A 19,337-nucleotide genomic window follows, 5' to 3' on the forward strand; every position below is an offset into this window, starting at 1 on the left:
GAAACTGCACTCTCAGTCGCTTTGCGAGGCACCTCTCCCATGCTTCTGTCCTGTGTCATGGCCCTGTTTTCTGGCCAGGCCATTGATGATGCACCATGTGACTCCTATTTCTTGTGGTGCCACATGCAGCATGTCTAGTCTGTGCAATTAGATTTCTAACTGGATATATCTGCACCATACTCAGATATTATGGTAGCTTGAGCCCAGATCCAACACAGTTCCATTTACTGAAACATTAGATCTGATTAAGTAAGCTCTGATGAGGGCTTGGTAGCTTGGTCTCTGAGCTAGGCTGCCTCCAATTCTGGACAGAGAAGTAATGTTTCTGAGAATTTTGAAGGTCTTGGGTGAAAAGGGTTTATTTTCCTATCTTTACTGGTTTTTTTTCATGAAATGTCTTTCCAGCCCATTTCCTGTTTCCCCCAAACAGAGGAAATTCTAAGTAACTACTGCATTTAGTTTAATGTAGGTGCACTTTGAATGAGCTTCTCTGAGATGAGAAATATAATAGGTTTGTTAACACAAGCGAAGTTTTTTTGTGAAAAACCTAATGGTATTGTTTACTGCTGTATAATAACAATCATGCCTTTTATTAGAGAGAGACTTGCACTTCCCACTAAAATATTTATTTTCCACCTGTCAATAACCAGAATTTGTTATTGACAACAGAAAGCATTAACATGATTGACTTGTGAGCAAAAGAGGGGTGGATTATCTCTGTAGAATTCATAATGTGCAAGTAGAGATCTTGTGTAATACAGAAGAAATTGTGCTTCTTAAAATAAATAAATTCTAACAAGTTGGAAATGAACTTATTGGAATCATAAAAAAATAATAAAATGATTTTGCTGGTATTCCTTTCCAGTGGAAATCATAGATAAAGCAGCCTGTGAACCTTTAATGGAAATTGTAAATGCCCATTAAAAGCCTTGAAATAAAATACTTCATTTGAAATAGCAGTTGTAGAAAGTGTTCTGAGGGATCAAAGAGTAGCAGTTACACCACCTTAACAAATATTTCACTGTTCCTTGTCAGGGAAAACTTTTCAAGAAAATTTTTGCCTGAATTCTAATGTTACTATATCAGGTTCTTAGAGGAGAAGGTGGGTAGAAGGAGGACAGCAGTAGACCCCCTGTTTTCAAATATTCCCAGCCCTCCCATCTCTCATTCTGAGGAAGGCAAGGTCAGGAGCAGCTCGGGGCTCTGAACCATGCTCTATTGTGTGGTGTAGACATGCCCACGCCTCCACAGGCAAGAAGCTTGTTAGTCATAGGAAAATCCTTTCCCATTAAAATTATTAGTGAATGTTGTTTTCAGCTTTAATTTCATCATATGTTGAAATCCACTGAGAAGAGAGGGATATATATATCTATATACTTAGGAAACTAGAGGGGGTTTTGTTATTTATTTTATGAGAGATTGCCCAGATTTCTGTGTGAAGAGAAAATACGCCTTGTACTTGCATAGAAAATAAAGGTGTGGTTCCTCTACCTTTTTCTTGGCAAACAAGTTGGTTTAGGAAGTTATTTTCCCCCCAAATCCACCCTGCTACAGTTTGCCACCCCCTTAATTGTACTGGTACAACTGTTTGTATATCTGCACTTCAGATTCAATTACTGGAATACCATGGTTTGGGGTTTTTTTGGTTTGGTTTGGTTTTGGAGGACGGAATGCTATTTTTAGCTTGGATTGTTTCATTAATCCAATTTACAGTATAACCCTGTGAAAAGTCATGTTATCCTAGCTGAGGGGCAGCAGAGGAGGAACACAGACGAACAGAAAGGAGTACCTGGGGAAGTGACGTGTGAAAGTCCCTTTGTTGCCAAAGAAAAGGTACATGAACCTCACGCTTGGTGTTTTCTTGCTGCTTGTCTGTCAACAAAACTTGATGTCCTGGTTTCTGTTCTTCGTGGGCCTGTGGATGTAGATAGTATTGAGGAATTCTGATTTACTCATTTGCTGAACAGAGCATAGTAGTTCTGAATGGGTATCACCATAATGCCAGGAAACTGATACAGAATTATGACAGAGGAGAGCTTGAATTGCTTCTCAAAAGTGTTGCATCTTGTAAATGCTTTATCCTCCTTTCAGTGCTTTTGCTTACTAGTTACATTGTCTTTGTTAACTTTAAATTGGTCTTTCTGCAAAATTAAGTAGGTGTTAATTGGTAAAATAAAGATTAACCTCACTGTGACCTTGGAATTTATTTAGTAAGGGCAAAAGAGGTGCTGGTCAGGTGCTGGTCTCTTTTGTCCGAAGGGAGGGAAGTAGCCTGGGAATTGTATCGGCCTTCACATTTAGTCAAGCAAGCATCCATTTTTATTTGGGGAAGTGTGTACATACTACCTGTCTTCATGTCTTTGTGCTGTATGTGTGGCATCAAATATAGAGGTTACAGTAGCAAAAAATATGTAGATATGATATAAAGACTTGTTTCTCTTTCTGTTCCATAGCAAACTGTTGACTTGTATGAGAGATTAGTTGATGTCTTTTTACTATTTGTGTGCCTCAGCCTAAATTAAACCATCTTGATTTGTGTTGAATATTTTACTTTGGGTTTTATAGAGGAAAGCATGTCAGCACATGTTGGAGTGTTTTGCTAAATCAAACTCTCTGTGAGAACCCTCTTTACTTCATTAGGTATTACCACAGTGTCAATAGGTGTTCAGAGGTATTGTCCTTCTTTACGTTGCAGTCTGTTTTGGGTGTTGTGGCAGAAATAGCTGTTGAGATAGATCTTTGTTACTGCTCTCAAATCTAAACTGGGATCATTATGACTTTTTAGCCTTCCCCTGGTAGTCCTGAAGAAAAAAAAAGTACTGTAAGGAAGTTGCTTTCAAAAGCACTGTTGGCCTAGTTCTGCTGGCAGTGGAGTTTAAGGGAGTTTCATGTTGAGAAAAAGTTTCATGATTACTTTATTATAGAATAATATAGTAAGTTATTTTCAAAAGTGGTTAGTAATACTGGGTGCCTCAACTTCTCTGTGCCCACTCTGAGATGACTCTGTTTTCAGAATATGTGCAATACCCACTCGCTGGAAATGCTGTCCCCTTGAGATGTTTCAAAGTGGGCATTCCACAATTGAGATGTTTCAAAGTGGGCATTCAGACCCTGCATGGTCTGTTTCTGTTGAAATTCTGACTCTCTCTACAATATAATGTATGTGGGTTTAATTTCCATGGGATTGGCAGGAGCCTCCTGGGTCACTGAATCTTGTCTCTTCCCATTTCAGACTGTCATAGCCTACAGGGAAATGGCTTGTAGCACAAGATGAGTTTTTTTTGTCAGGAGTAGTCTGTAATCTAACAGACACTCTTGGCTCATTTTACTTTAAAAAAATATAAAAATTAAGCAGGGAGAAATGGATAATTGAAATTTTTTTCAGTCACTTGCTGAATAAAACAAATATTTAAATCCTGGCTGACAAGCATTGCCCTTTCCTTTGCAAAATAAAACCTCAGAAGACTGTACTCGGGTACAAGCAAAATGCTTGACCTGAATTCAAGTATTGTAGTTTGATTTACAATTTCTTAAAAGAAGCCGAGTAGAAAATAAGATGAAACTTTAGGAATCATTCACAAGCAATAGTTCTGGTGCAACTGTGGGCACAGTCAGCTAATGGTGGTGTTCTGTGCTGGTCTTTACAAGTTCTAGTAGTACTGTCTCCCACACTCCTCTCACTTTTATTCCTTCTACTCAGATTTTTTCTTTGACCACATATAGGAAACTCAGATTCAGCTTCCTTCTTTGCTTGAGAGGGCTTGAACTTGAACTCACTTTCAACCATCTTCCAGAAGAATGGTTTAGAGACAAGGTTGTTGGATATTGAGGAATATCATAGAATTACAGGATGGTTGAGGTTGGAAGAGACCTCTGGAAGTCATCTTGTCCAACCACCCTGCTCAAGCAGGGCCACATAGAGTAGGTTTCTCTTTCTCTCATTGATGTATTTTCATTTTGTAAGACATACCTACTTTTCACTGGAGTGCTGGTACCTAGGTGAAGGTATTGGTCTGTAAAATCACTCATGCCTGCTTGGTCTCTAACTCCGTGTATATGAAAGCTTTCTATGCAAGCAGAATGGCTTCAATAGTGGACAGTGAGGGAAATCCAGCTCGAAATACTCTACAGCCAAGTTAAGGCATTTCCTGAGAAGTTGGAGGTTTCTTTAGGACTAGCTTCAGCAGTAAGTAGCTTCTGACTGTTACATGAAGGGAAATTTTGCAATTGCTGCCCTGAGTTCCCCTTTACTCCATCAGTTGCCATTCCCTGTATGGTTGTTGGCCCTCAAATCAGCAATAATTTTTCTTCTCTTATGAATTGCAGAGGTTAGTTCCTGTCGAAAGGGCTCCATGGAGATTTTTGGGCATTCTATTCTCAACCATTTCTCTGGTTTTAATGTGAGGACACCTGCATTCAGGAGATGAAATTGGTTTTCTCCAGTCTTTTGCTGGTCCTTTGTATTGCTTCTGATTTCTTTTAGTTCAGAATTTTCTGTACTAGCATTCTGCTCTTTTTGCAGCCTAATAGGTAAAAAGTGTTACAGGTCAGGGAGATGAGATTTAAAAAAAAATCTCCTTTGGTGAGAGTTTTCTGAGGAGCTGTCCATGTATGTGCGGGAGAAAAAATGAAGATGCACCCTCAGTGCTGCAGAAACAATCAGTCTCCCGTTTTAAGTTCCTTGTGGTCTGTATAGCCTGGAGTACCATGGCAGGGTTCAAGTATATCTAGACAGAGGAGGGAAATAAGACAGTGGTCTCCTACATAGGTCTATATCCTCTCACTACTGAGCATCTAGACAGTAGAGGCACATCTTGCACTGTCTTCTCCAAGTGTTTTGTGACTCTATTCTTAAAGAGTGTGGGTTGGCTGATAGTTTTTTTCAAGATGTCTTGTCCAACTTGAGTTACCAACAGTTCTGAGTGGACCAAAATTGGGGGCACAGAGGGGTTTCTTAGCACTTTTGGTTTTGAAAATGAAGTACTTGCTAAAAACAACAACAAAAATGCTTAGCTGTATCCTGAGTTGAGAATGTACATTCTCCTCCAGAAGACTGAACTAAATCAAGGAGTCGGGGAGCTTGTGTTCCCTTGCTGTCAGCAGTAACTTGAAACCTGCTGGCAAAGTGTGTATTTTATCTGCTGCTGGTGCATATGAAGAAGACAACTGCCTACTACTGCTGTTGCCGTTGGCTCAAGTGACAGATGTTTGTGTTACATGTGTTTTAAAAGTATGAAGTCTACTGTCAAAATTTGTGGGCAATGGTATACTATTCTTCTGCCTTCAATGATGGGAGAGCCTTGTAGAAAAGCCAGCATGTACCCTTGAAATTTAAAGCAACCTAATATGTAGCGCAAGAGGTAGAACTGACAATGTCCTGTTTTCTTTAAATTGAAAGTTTGACTTTTGTTAGCCAATATGGTAAAGATATGAAGTGTGTATATATATATTTATGCTAACCCACGTTGTCTGTGCTTAAGCATTCATTTTAAGTACTGTTATATTTGTAGGCTTAGAGCCTTCCTGTAATTTCATGGTATTCCAGACTATTTTGTGTTTGAGATAGTCTGCGGTGGAAGTGAATGCTTATTTGAATTGCTGTGTATTGGCTGCAGGACAGCTGTAATACCCTAAATAAGCAAATACTGATGTTGTAACTTTAGCACAGAAAAAGAGGTAGTTGTGAAAAATCTTTAGAAATTCTGCTAACTAGGGAACTAAGTATGAACTCAGATGTTAGACGGAAATGCAAGTTTTGGATAAATGGGTGGCATTTTAGATGAGTGTGAACATAGGAAGTATTAAATCAGTGCTGACTTGACTCTATCCTATTATTGCAACTTCTGTTTTAACACTGTGGGGTTCATGATATGTAACCCAGCCTACAGTTTGAAACAGCAGTAGGGCACCTGAGCATGATAAGTTTGGTCTCTTATTAGAATTGAGAAATTGAAATCTTGCTAGTCTCTTTATGTAATTTTGTTCTTTAATATTTAGGGAGACTTTTCAGAATAATATCCTTGTTTCCATTATAAAAAGAGATCATAAAGTCATGCGAGCTGGAATTCATAATCATGAATTGTGCATATTCAGCCAGCTAATTTTAACATGATGCACATGGGCCTTTGAAAATGAAAATTATGGCCTTGAACTGGGCTTTCTGTGAGTAAAAGATGTAATATTGCAAAATGTATAATCTCTGGGTGGTGAGGGTAAGGACTTGTGGAGAAATGCTTACTAAACTGAACATATTTAGCCTAGATAACAAGGAAACTTAACTACAGTATGCAACTTTGATGATATTTTGTGGCAGTAGCTGAAAGCATATGCAGAGAGTTTGGAATGCATTCCTTAGATATGAATTAGAAACAAGATTAGGATAAATTTTGATTAGATAACAGAAGGACATTGATCCAGCACTTGCAAAGCGTTTGATTTTGGTGTTGAGCTAGGTTGTTAGTCTGCAGAATGCAAGATTTGAGTACTTTGGAGAGTTAGCTGGCTTTGTAGCTGGAGCCTGGCTGGAGAGTATTCAGGAGATAATATGGTCATAGTCTGCTGGAAGAGAGACAGTACCTTGAATCTCTTTACCATGAATCTCCACTGCCTTCCTTACAACTGAAATAAAAGTAGCAGTGGGGCTTGCAGAATGGATAACAGACAATGCCTTTTGAATATTTCAAAAGCCTGATACAATTATTAAATTTTGATTCTTCTTGATATTATAGTGCTGTTAAACTAATGGGTTGGTGGGATTTGGGAAAGTGAGTTGTGGGTTGGTGGCAAGGAGAGGTAAGTCTTCTTTTCTAGTTTCTTGTTCCCTAGTAAGATCAGGTCAACTGGTGTGTTCCGATTAGTCTATGATGGAGTCTGTTGTAAGGGAAACATTAAAGGTACTGGGATCTCTGCCTTGGTGAGCTATAAAAATTTACATCCCTATGCAGTCCCCATAGCTTCTCATCATGTGTGCCCAAGCTCTCCTCTGCATCTGCTCCTTAACCAGGGAGGAGCAGAAGTGCTCTTAGCTCATCAGGGGAAGGAAGAGTGTGGTGGGAGCAGAGGAGCCATGCAGAGCGGGTTATTGCAGTGTGTAATGTGGTATGACCAGAGTTTTTTAAAGGCAAATAGAATAGCCTGTAATGTAAGTTTTCTCTTAAATCTTGTTTAGGAGATGAGGAGATGAGTGGCTGGGAACAACATGGGAGAATTCCTCTTAGCTCTCAGCACCTTGGACTATGGATTGAACTGCAGATAGAAAAGGGACCCTAATATCTGTCAAAGAGAAGAAATAGGGGATGGACAACAAGTGACTTGTATACAGTCCTTAAGATCTATCTTCATGTCCATAACAACTTCAAGAGCAGGGTATGATCATGTGTTAGTGATGCATCCAGCAATTTCCCAGTATATATAAAATACTTCGTGTGCATGAAAAAACAGCAAGAGGGAAGCAACAGTGAACATCAGAGACTTAAAACAGGCCAGTGGATGGGTGGAACGGTCAGTACCTGAAGAATGTAGGGCAGGATGTAGTTACAGATAATGTCCCTCTTGCCTGAGCTGCATTCCTTCTCTTTGAGCTTTATTTTAATGCATCTCTCAAGTTGCAACATTATTATTCTTTACCTAAAGCTTTTTTTAACTTTTAGGAAAGATGATGTTAATACAGCTCTCTTGGTGTTTAACAATGCACTTCTCTTCCCCTAAAAAAGGAAAGATTTAGGCCACTGTAGTTTCTTTATGTTGTGGATGTGATTCATTTTGGCCATGGGAGGAGAATGACAGTTACTTGCTACACAAACCTTTCCTGTGATTCATGGAGTGCCATTTGTGTCAGCCTTGAAGGAGGCACTTCATATGCTTCCTAGCAGGAAGGAAAAAGAGCATGATCATAGTTACCAGATAGGATATGGAAATTGGGTGGGAGGGAAGGGAAAGGGGAGAGGGAAATGCTGATTATTCAGAAGAAAGTTGCAGGAATGCCAAGATTCTGTCTGCAATATGCATTCATCTACTTAATGAAAAATGGATACATACCAAGCCTATATATAATTAAGGGAAACATCATGACTGTAATTGCCATGTTCACAAAATAGTATGGCTTATTATGTAACTTTTTGGTGTAAATATATCTTAGCACTTTTCCTTCTGTCTCCTGGATCTATCACTGTTTCATATGGTATGAAGCTCCTATCCCCAAGTGATGTGTTTCAGCAACAGTTTCAGGTTTTGCTCTCAAGCTAAGACGCCTGTATACAATGCTTTATGTTAGCTTTCTGCAGAGACAGATTTTTGTGCTCTAACATACTAATATAGTTAGCAACTTAAGAAGTGCAGTAGCTTGCCAGATCAGAAGATGTTTTCCTTTCTTCACAAAAAAGTAATTTAAAAAGCTATACCACAATTTTCTTCCTAAAAATAAGAGCACAGATTGGCTACTTAAACTGCTTGTGAAGAAGAATACTCCATTAAATGACAGCCCTTAATGCTGCACAGCAGACTTTGGGGCTCTTTAACGGCTTCCAGCTGCTTCCAGCTGTTTTCTCTATACCTAGAAACTGCAGGGTAGGAATAAATGGGCATGGAAGTGGAAAGTTATGTTTCCTAATTTCTTAATTTCCTAAATAGGTTAGGGGCTCATGGCTGGCTGTCCTCCCGCAGTTGGCAGTATTTGGTGTGGTACATGCACCTGTGTCAGGAGATACAGCTGTGGCTGTTCAGCCCTGTAGCATCTAAGAAGAGTCCTTATCCAGCCAAGCAGATGCACAGCAACATTAGAATGGGAAAGCAAAGGTGTAGTTAGAGATGAAAGGAGTGAAATTAGGAGGAATGCAGAAGAGAATAAAAGTAGATGTGAATTACTAAGCACATGTCTTGTATTCATTGATTTTCACTGGCAATTAAAATTTTACTGCTTGATTCACCAATGCTATTCAGTCTTCCATTATTTCCTGTGTTATAAAATGCTGGCTCTGTTTTGATTTTGCAGTAGCTATGTTTATTGGGGATAAGGGGTCTAATTATAGCTGTGAACTATACTGTACTGAGAGGGCATTTAAGTTTCTTCTGACTATTTCTGAGGCAATGTGATGAGTCATGAAATATAACTTTTGCAGAAAATATCCTGATTGCCTAATGACTAGGTGTTGGTAGATGAAATTACACACACTCTCTCTTGTTCACATGAAACCAGGGAAGTGTCTTTCTGAGTAAGCTGTTCAAGTTACCCAAGAAATGTCAAGGTTTACAAGTTGCAAAATAGGAAAAAAAGTATATGTTTGAGGAGCTTGAAAACACCTACTGTGCCTTACAGATGTTTTAGATATCACAGCATTAATACTTGTCTTCCTATCTGTAAGGAAAACTGCTGCCTAAAAATAATACAACTGATCATCCATGTACAAAATATTTTGTTTTGCAGATGATGTAGAGGATGTTAACAGTATGGAAAGTGTCATGTTAGAATATGCTGCAATGGACAGAGAACTTAATCATTATATGAGAGCAGTTGAAGAAACGGTAAATCAGGTAAACTGTCACTTCTATTAAAGTTATGAAAATATATCCTTATTTAAGTATTTTCTTTCAATAGATACCAGTGTTACATTAAAACAATACGTAGTTGGAAAGATAGATCTTTGACAGGTATAAAATACTAAAGTTGCCAGTACAGCTATTAATTTTTCCTCCTAGCTCGCGTGCAGTGTGATACAGTTTCTAATTCCTCCCCACCAAACTTGCGTCAGTTGAAATATGGGACAAATAGTGCTTTGGGAATGACTGAGGACTGTGTAGTTAAGACACCATAGTCTCAGATGTTACCTGGTTCACGTATTGCAGAAGATGGAAGCTGCGTAATGAATGAGGCAGCTGATTTCAGGAATAAACAAGTGGTTGTGGCAGCGGGGAACTGATGAAGCCTGGTTTCCAGTGTCTTCCTGCCACATGAATTTGCTGGTGCTGTGAGGTTGTTAATTGTTCGCTCAATTAACCAGTGTCTCGTTTGCTACCTGACCGCTCATTTTAGCAAGGGCTGTCGCATTTCGGCACGTTCTGGGGGGTTTCTAGCTCGGCGTTGAGCATGACTGCGGTTGCACGGCAGGTGCCGGGGCTATCCGGATGAAACGCACCCAGCACGGGTTGCGTAAGCTCCTTTTCATTAGCGAACCGGGCTCGACGGAGGACGCCGCGCGTCAGGCAGCTGAACGCCAGCTTTCGGAGGAGTTCGCCCTCTCTGCCTTTCGCGGGCAGGAGGCGACGCCGGACAAACCCCCTCGTACCTCCCCGCTGCGCCCCGAGGGCCGGAGCGCGGCGCCCGGGGAACGGCCGCGGCCGGGCGGGGCCGGGGCGCGGCGGCGGCGCTGGCCGCCAGGGGGCGCCGCGGTTGCGTTCCCCGCGGGCCGCGCCGCGCTCCGCTCCGCGGCGGGCGGCTCGGCCCGGGGCTGCCGCGGGGTCCCGCCGCCTGCGCAGCGCCTCTGGTCCCCGCCAGCGCCGCCCCTCCGTGCTGGCCGTTCCCGCTCCGCCATTATCTCGTATGTCCTCATGATTATCGTCCTGTCAGCCCCCTTTGATTCTCTGTCGCTGGCAGTTGCACTCTGCGTAATCCACTCGGCTCTGTAACCTTGTTACCCCGATTCCAGCGCGCTGCTGCTGCTGCTGCTGCTGCTGCTTCTGCGTTCTCTCAGGCTGTCCCTGACCGCGCTCTTAAAACAGCTCCTTCGTTTTCTCTTTTCTAATCGTCGCAGCCCGGCCATTAGCAAGCAAGGTATTGAAAGTGTAGGCTCCACGGCAGATCCAGACGTTGAAAGAGTCAATTTCAGTGCAGTCTGTACTTGATCACTTCATTTTTGGGCCACATCATGCTTGGAGGACTCGACTTTCTAAGTAACCTATTTTAGGGTCTGCAGATAGACTTCCAGGTGTCGTTTTTTGTATGGATGTCTCTAGAAAAGGCAAAAGCACATCCCTGATTTCCTTTCAAGGTGTGAAATCAATTTTTTTGTGTTTCAAAGCATTAAGGTAATAGAGCTTTTCACTTAAACCTGTCTTGCTATTATCTTGCCGTTGTTTTTTGCTATTTTTAAAACAAAACAAAAACAGGAGAGCAAAGCAATGCATTTTCCACTAGTTCTATTCTGAGAAATGCCTACATGGTTTTTATTTTGTAGAAAGGTTTTCCTTTAATTTTTAAAAGCATCCTGAGTCAGATGCTTAACCGAAAAATCTTCATTCAAAGAATTAAATATTACGTGCTTAAAAGGAGTTGAAAACTATGTAGACATCAGCAAATGTTGGGCAGCATTAAATACAGTCACTGTTCCCCGTGCAGCCTTCAAATGTACTTTTCAACTCAGTTGTCACTGTAATTGCAGACCTCCTAGTTTGTATTTGTCAGAAACTGGATGGATCAGAACTTTTTCCTTTTATTTGGAATTTTCATGATTTTTAAAGCTTTCCTAGTAAAACATAATGTAGTCCTTGCATCGTTAGAGATTAATCATGTATATCCAGACTTAAGTGAAACATAGTAGGTTTATGTTTTGATGGAAAGCTATTAACTAATTGATGTGTTATTGTTATAATAGGAATTTCAAGTAATTTTCAACAATGTAACTTCGTTAACTATTCCTATGTATCAGCAGAACACTTTCTTCATCCTTAGGAATATAGAGTAAGCCCGTGCCTTCACCAACAAAGCACTCAAATCCTGTTTTCTTCAGATGCCCTCACTCCCAATCTTTTAAGTTAAGCACAATTTTAACTGCTTGACTGAAGTGAAGATATTTTTGTGGGTTTAGGTAGGGCAAAGATACATTCATGATTTTTAGGACTGGATTCAACATCATCTGATGTGTGCATATATATGCTTGTATGCAAAACCAAAAAAAGTCCTGGAAGGGTTGGTTTTTTCATTTTTTCTCCCTTTTTCCCTAATGTAGCTCACTTATGTTGTGTCAGAGACTCCTCCTTGCTTTGCTAAAACAGGCTCCTTCCCTGTTCATTCATTCCTTAAGTTTTAAAAATGCAGCTTCAAGACATTTAACACATTTAAGAGTCTACATGGATTATAAAGTCAGTCATGGCTGATCTATTAGCCTCTAGCCACGTTTCTCCTGTCTCTGTCTCCTACCTCGCTCTAGGGAATTTTCTGTACTTTCCACTGCCAGCATCCTGAACAAAACTTTCTGAGTAAGGGAAAGAAATGTATATAAGCTTATGCAGTAAAACAGAGATACAATCTGTTCTCTAAAAAGTAACAGCTAGTGCTTTGTTTTGGAGGATAGCTACATGCCATGCCTCTAGAACTGCACAGTGTATCTCCAGTTACCTGTCAGAGACAGCTTAAAATCTGCTTCTGGAAAACAGGTACTTACTGTTGCTGAATTTGAATGACTGCACCTGGAGGTAGTGTAGAAAGGCTTAGGTTTAAAATAGCCTCCACTGGCTTGCTCCTGGCTTCCATCTGAATTCCTTACCTGAGGGCTTTCTCTGGGGAGTTGCAGCTGGTCATTCATTTTCACAAGCAGATTGTTTTTCATATACAGCATTAACAGTATTTGTCTCAAGCTGCAAAACACATTTTATCTGGTTATTTTGTGAGTTTGCATGGTGTCATTTTTTCTGGTCTGTAGTTTCTTCGTACAGCAGTGAATCTGAAAGTATGTTGTATTTTGTGTTTCACCTTCTAACCACCTGCTTGTAGTGAAATGTCCAACTGGAAGTTAGCAAGATAAGGAGACAGCAGCAGTTAAAATTCCTGATTTATTATTTTATTCGGTGTACCTTTAAATGATATTGACAAAAAGATGATATTGTACAACACAAGTATGTAATGTAAATAAACAGGAACTAGCATGAGATATATTCACATGTTTTTAAAAGCCAGTTTTTTTGTTGATTTAGGCTGCAGTAGGTGGAATGCAGAAGGTGAAACATACCAGCATCCTCTTCTGGTTGAATCAGCAGCCTGTTGAGCAAGAAATGAGCAGTTGAATCACAGTGTTTCCAACAATAGGTTGTGGGAAATCCTTTGTGGAAACTCCCTGTGCCACTGGATTTTCTCGTACCTGTGTAATGACTGGACCCCTACTGCTGCTTCTTTTTTCATTTTTAACCGGTATTTTTTAAATAAATTAGCCAATATTTGGGTCCTTTCCATGCAAAGTCTGGACAGCACTCTTGGTGTAACAACAAAAGACTGATGGAGCTGGAGTATCTCTTGCAGACTTCCTTATACTCTTGAAGTGGACCTAAGTGACTGGGACCCAAGCTGACTTAGCCAGTTCAAGTGTCCCCTACTTAGGGAGAGCTCTCAAGTGGCCAGAGCGCCAGCATATTGTGCCTGCTCTTTCACTCCCACTCTACTCTCTAGATTAGCAGGGGTGTTGGTGGCGGACTTTGATCACTATCTCAGCTTTTCAAGCATTTGGCTTGTTTGGGACTCTAAAAGCTGGGGTAAATTTTCTGAAGTCCCTGGACTTCTCTAAATAAAATGGATCACAATGTATTGTAGATCAATCTAGAGAACAAGGAAGACGTAACTAACTTTCTAATGTTGCATTATTCCTGCCTCTCTTTCCTTCTCCTGCAGGGAAAGAGAACCTGGGCTATTTTGTTTCTTTTGCAGGTGAGAGCAAAGTGTTGAATGTGGTAGTGGCATCTCTGGCAAAGATTGCCTAGTACTTCCTCTTGTAAGTTACTGCTTTGCTAAACATCAGTTTATCTTTATTGAATTGTGTCTTGCCTTTTGCTAAGCCTGAGCGCTGTGAGGGAGGATAAAATGTAAACCTGAGTGAGATGGAAGAAAAACACAGGACGTGTTTAAGAAAAATATTAAGAGCCATGTTAAGAAAGGACTGAGAGTGGGAAGAGGTAGATGGAAAGCTAAAGGACATGGGCTTGGGAAGTCATGAGGTCATGCAGACAGATGAGAAACAAGACTGGTTGAGAGTGCTAGGAAGGAGGTGGTGTTGAGCTGGAAGAAAAAGGTGGAAATGTTAGAAATTACATTGGTGCTTGGGTTTTATCCCTACTTCTGCTACAGCTTTCCCATGTTGTTCTAGGCAAGTCATTTCTATCACCACGTCAGTGGCTGCTGACATCTTTGTTTTCTGATTGTCCTGCATGGAAACTGATTTGAGCAATTATAACTGTAAATTAGATCAAAGGTAATTATAGTTTGAACACAGGAAGTTAAATTAAACATGTTCTTGTATGTAGTTTTACAGATAAACCCCAACAAACTGGTGTAGGTGTGTGTCTTGCATAGGGTTTGAAATCTGGATGTGTCAGTCATTCACGCCTGTGTGACTTCACACCTTGTCAAGTGTTCAGTGTTCCTTTGGCAAAGATGAGGAGTGCACCATGTTCCTTATACAAGAGCAGTTTTGTCCCTACAGAATATACAGGAACTACTCTTACATTTGTTTTGTATTTTTGATAATAGTTCCCTTTAGACTAGCAAGTTCATTGGGCAGGGGATAAGAGTGGGTGTTTGTTCACTTTGTCAGTAATTTTGAGCAGATTACTTAGTACTGGGGTCTGTTACCTTCATGGCCAAGTGTGTAGGTTTTAATTCTGCAGAGGAATAATTCCCTTCAGTGATGTAAGTCATATTAATTCCAAATGTGCAGCTTGTGAGTGATCTAAGGAGCATCTGCAGAAAAGGAAAGAATCCTATTTAAAACGGCTGTACAGGAGAGTCCATGGGCTATGTTTGACTTGCAAACTATTCAGAAGAATTTCAGTTTCTTCACTTAAAACCCTTAATATAATGCTCTCATGACTTGGACAGTCTTCCTTGGTCTCAGAAAAATGAAAGGGACTCAAAGGTAACATCTCTGTTACCCGGGCTCTGCCAGCATAGTTGTGTTGGCCATGGGTCCTACTGGAGAAGGTTCTGCAAATATGTCCAAGTCATCTCTTTTGACAAAGCAGACTAAACCAACAAAACACTTTCTGTAGTGGTAGCTCCACCTGCAGCATGGGTTTTGAAGAAATAGCAAGGTCAACCAGGGCATGTGATTCCACCCAGCTCCCATCCTCCTTGGTGGTACAACTATGGGAGCAGAACTAATGTGATGACAAAGTCCAGTCTGTGTAGCAGGCACTGACAGTGTCATCAGTGACCTCCGCTGCCTGTTAGAGACAGAGCTGTGCTTCAAAATCAGATTGTCACTTAGTTTTCTGTAGGGCTAAGTAACAGGAAGACTATGAATCCCATGGGATTCGTGTGTTTTAGTTGATTCAGGACTCTTTTGCCAGTGACTGGCACTATGATACCCATTACACTGTTGGCAGTGAAACAATTTTTGACATGGAACTTGCTAGTTTCTTGGAACGAACAGCCTTGTTTGGTGCTGATGCTTTCTTAATGAGCACTTTGCTCTTCTTCTTGCTGCAGTGTCATGACAGCATGTTTTAGGGCAAAATCCACTGATGATATCCATATCTGCAACTGTGACCTTTACTGTTCCATCTGAGTTCAGAGCATTTTCTCTGCTATGTGCAGTGCATCAGTGTTGCTTGATTCTGAAATCTTGCATGCTAGCCATGAAAATTTTGAGACCTTCTTTTCATCAAAAAAGTCCTCTGCTACACAGAAATGCCTCAAGAAGATGTTTGTGGAGTCTGCTACCATGAAAATGGGTTTAGTGAAATGGATATATCTTTTCTTGGGCTGGCAGAAAAAATAAAAGAGCTCTTATAGTCTTTCACTGCATTTATTCTGACCCTGTAATTGTAGAAAGTAGTGAATCTATCTTGAAGTTCACTTACAGTGCACCATCAGCAGCAACAAGTCAATCCCCTGGTAAAGGACATTGTACCTGTGCAGTGTCTTCTCTCCCATCAAACAGTAAATAGATTTCTGGAGAACTTGCTTCATCCTCAACGTTATTGTTAACAATGGCTGTCTCCTTGGCCATTATTCTGGTACTTTGAATGCTAACTGGAATCGCTCTTTAGTGCTTGTTTACTTGCCTACTAATGAAGCCACTTCAGATTGATAATTCATTTTACAGAATATGCAAAATATGGACATTGGATCAAATCCTTATCATGAGTCGGGCAGGATAGTAGAGGAAAATAGTGTGTGACTCTATAGTTGTGCCTCTACATATATATAATGCCATAGGGCTTACTAAAACTTTTACAGGCAAACTTAATTCTGGCATTTACTAGCTATGGAGTTCTTTAACATTTTAAAGTTTCTTCAGTGCAATTTCTTTGATATAATTCATAATCAATAGTGTAATTCTTGCTTATAATTCTTGCTTAGTCCTACTGCCATCTCCAAACAGTAATTCACGCAATATTGCACTGTTGTAGGCATGTACTCCGTTTCCTGCAGAAACTGGGACAAGGATGCATTTCAACACATTTCTAATATTTACTTTATAATATTTACTTTACTTTTTTGTGTCTGTCTCTGTATGTGTTGGGCTAAGCATTTGATGGAAGCCGCTTTTTTATTTTCCCAGAATTAGTAAGCTGTCTGTATAGTTCACTACAATAACATGTTAGAGTCCACATTTGATGAGCTACAATAAAAATATTTTTTTAGTGAGCAGTATATAAAGAAGTAGGAGTAGTGTTTTATTTTATGTGGGTTATATAGCACATCCTCAGTAGTGTGGTTGAGTGTCTCATAGCAAGCATAAAAATGTGTCCTGCTTTTTGGAGACTAAACCCTGGAAACCCTTGCACACGAACACAGGTTTATTTGACTTCACTGTGGTTACTTACATTTGTCAAGCTAAACGTTTTCCTAAAAATTTGCAGTGTCAGCACTGTAGTTGCCTTGGCTTGCATAGGTAGCAGTGGGGCAGCAGGGGCCACAGCTGGTTAGCAGAGCGAGGATTTGGGTGAAATGAAATGTTCTGGACCTAGGACCATCACATGGAACTGGGAGATCTATAGACAGGGTGGCAGCAGGGATAGTGTTTAGAACAAGGAAATCCTCAGAACCCCATAGTAATTTGAAAATTGTATTTGTTATGTTGGGCAGTGGCGCTGCCCAGTAGGTAGCAAACTAGCCTGGGATTAAGGAGGACTGGATACTATTTTCAGGTCTACTAGCAGCCTATGTGGTTGACCTTGACAAATTGTTTCACTCTGTGCCTTGGGCTACGGTCCCATGTTCATTAATACCATTTTTGTGCAGTACCAAATCACCTGGTAGCACATTCTCATCAAATAAGCCAGATCACATGATACCGTGTTTATGCTGGCTGTATGCCGGTTGCAGAAGGACAGACGCTACCTGATGGAGCGTAACTCTGTGCAAAATTAGAATTGGCTGAGTGGGTTGCACTTAATCAGTGCGTCATGCAGCTGTGGTGTTTTTGATCTTGTACTAGACATACTGAAACTGAATTTACTATCTAGTTCAACCATGATCTTGGTCATGTGGCTAGCATCCCATATCTCTGTCTGTAAAGAGATATTTTTTTTTTCCTACCTGAAGATTTCAAAGCAATTTGAATTCATTTTTTTAATGATTTGATTTTAATACTACGGATTGTAGTTGGCAGTCTGAACTGTTTCTGGAATTCCAGAAGGTCACAACAGAGAGCAACCGAAAGTCTCTGTGGTTTGGATCCCTGCTTTTCTAGGCACTGTCTGCATTTCAGAGTCAACATGAGTTAACTCTGTCTGGTTTAGCTTAGCCTAGAGGAAGAAGATAAAATTATGAAATGTAATGAAATTGGTAGGTGTTGAGGTAGATAGCCAGTGCAAATTAAAAGGCCATCTTCATCTCAAATCATGGATTATTATTTTTTTGTTGATGAAACTTATTACTGGAAACACTGGAGTTGTAGTTTCAGTTGATCAGTACTGAAAATAGTCTTTCAAATTAACCATCTCATCTAGAAAGCTCCTGCTGACAGTCCAAGGATTTAAATGCTGGGGCCAGGGAGTGGGGGGAGGAGTGCTAAAGGCTGGATGATTCTCAGCAGCAGCAGGGGTTTTGACTTGAAATTAATTTCTCCTGTTAATTGAACACACCCAAGTTGATCAGTGTCTTTGGGGAGGCAGTTCTGGAATGCCTTCCATAAAATGTCTCTCTCCAAATGTTCAGTGTTGTTTTAATTACTGTAATTGTTTCCAGAAATTATATGTGTATGTTTGGTGTTTTAATATTCCTCTCCCAAAAGTTTAAATGTTAGGTCACTCATTTAAAAACATTTAGTCTTTCTCCTAGTATGTTTTTTAACTGACCTTATCAATAAAAATATTCAGTTACACATACACAGATTTTTCCTCTGCAAAATTCTTAGCAGCTTTATAATGAATCACAGATAAAATGTTGCTTACAGCATTAACTAGATCACACTTTTTTGTAGCTGCTACTACCATGAATTTGTTTTTGTTAAAGAATTTCAGTTAAGAAGGAATTCGTAGAAGTTGCTACTCTCATTCCTAGCTTCCTCATAAATTACATTATTTGGGACTTTTTCTGGTTGAGCTATCCAATACTGGGCATAAGCAGGAGGAGCGTGCATACAACATATTAAAGGTAGTTTAGAATGTACCAAATTCTTGCAACTTTGTAGTATGGATTGTTCTGAATGTTTTAACTTCTACAGAACTGCATATTTAGGATCTTTGTTAAAATGGAAAGAACTGAAGGTTTGCGGAGCATTTCTTTATTTTTTGATGTTGGGAGTTAAGAGCACCTTTTTGATGTTTATTTCGCTAAATTGTATAATGGGTTTCTCATGATTTTTAACACATGCACTGAACTTGTTCTGCAAATGTCAAATTGTCTGTCTTTCTCACTTTTCATATTGCTCCTGTTGATGGGAGGTAGTGCTTTGATTTAAAAGAAGCAGCATAACTTCTTTGTGTTTGTGATTTGCTGCAGTATGTAACTATGCCTATTCTAATGCCTACTAAAATAAAAAATAAATCTGCTTAATAGTATGTATGCATTTTATTATCTTTCCAACTTGAGGCAGAGGTTTCAAGAAAGACCTAAATCCTGTGAGAAATCAATAACCAGATGTCACAGTAACTCCCAAATGTGGCCCCGTTGTTGATAATCTACTGTGAGTTACAAACACTGTGCTTGATAATAAGGGTTGGCAAGTTGGACTAATTTCTGGGCTTTCATCTTATTTAACTGAGCTAAATGCGTAGCCTGAGTAAGCTGATTTAACCAGCTGAATTATTTCTTTTATCCTTAGACTTGTGTGTTAACACTGACAGTGCATGAAAAATATTTTAAAAGACTTAAGAAAATAAGTGTGTACATCAGACAGTCAAAACTTTCTTGTAAAGTGTAAAGTTCCCATGTTAACATCTACTCACATATACTATGCCTGATAAATTCC

At 39.9% G+C, this 19,337-nt stretch overlaps 1 protein-coding gene across 1 annotated transcript in view; it reads left to right on the plus strand.

The window, feature by feature from the left end:
* The window catches only part of NSMCE2 (NSE2 (MMS21) homolog, SMC5-SMC6 complex SUMO ligase), a 133,741-nt gene that overhangs the window by 20,186 nt on the left and 94,218 nt on the right, over positions 1-19,337 (plus strand). The window contains exon 3 of the mRNA XM_049820944.1: positions 9,422-9,528. Within this exon, the coding sequence (XP_049676901.1) occupies positions 9,422-9,528 (107 nt within the window). The remainder of the gene's footprint in view (positions 1-9,421; positions 9,529-19,337) is intronic.

This window comes from Accipiter gentilis, chromosome 2 (assembly GCF_929443795.1).
Source record: "Accipiter gentilis chromosome 2, bAccGen1.1, whole genome shotgun sequence".
In the NCBI taxonomy this organism is placed as follows: Eukaryota; Metazoa; Chordata; class Aves; order Accipitriformes; family Accipitridae; genus Astur; species Astur gentilis.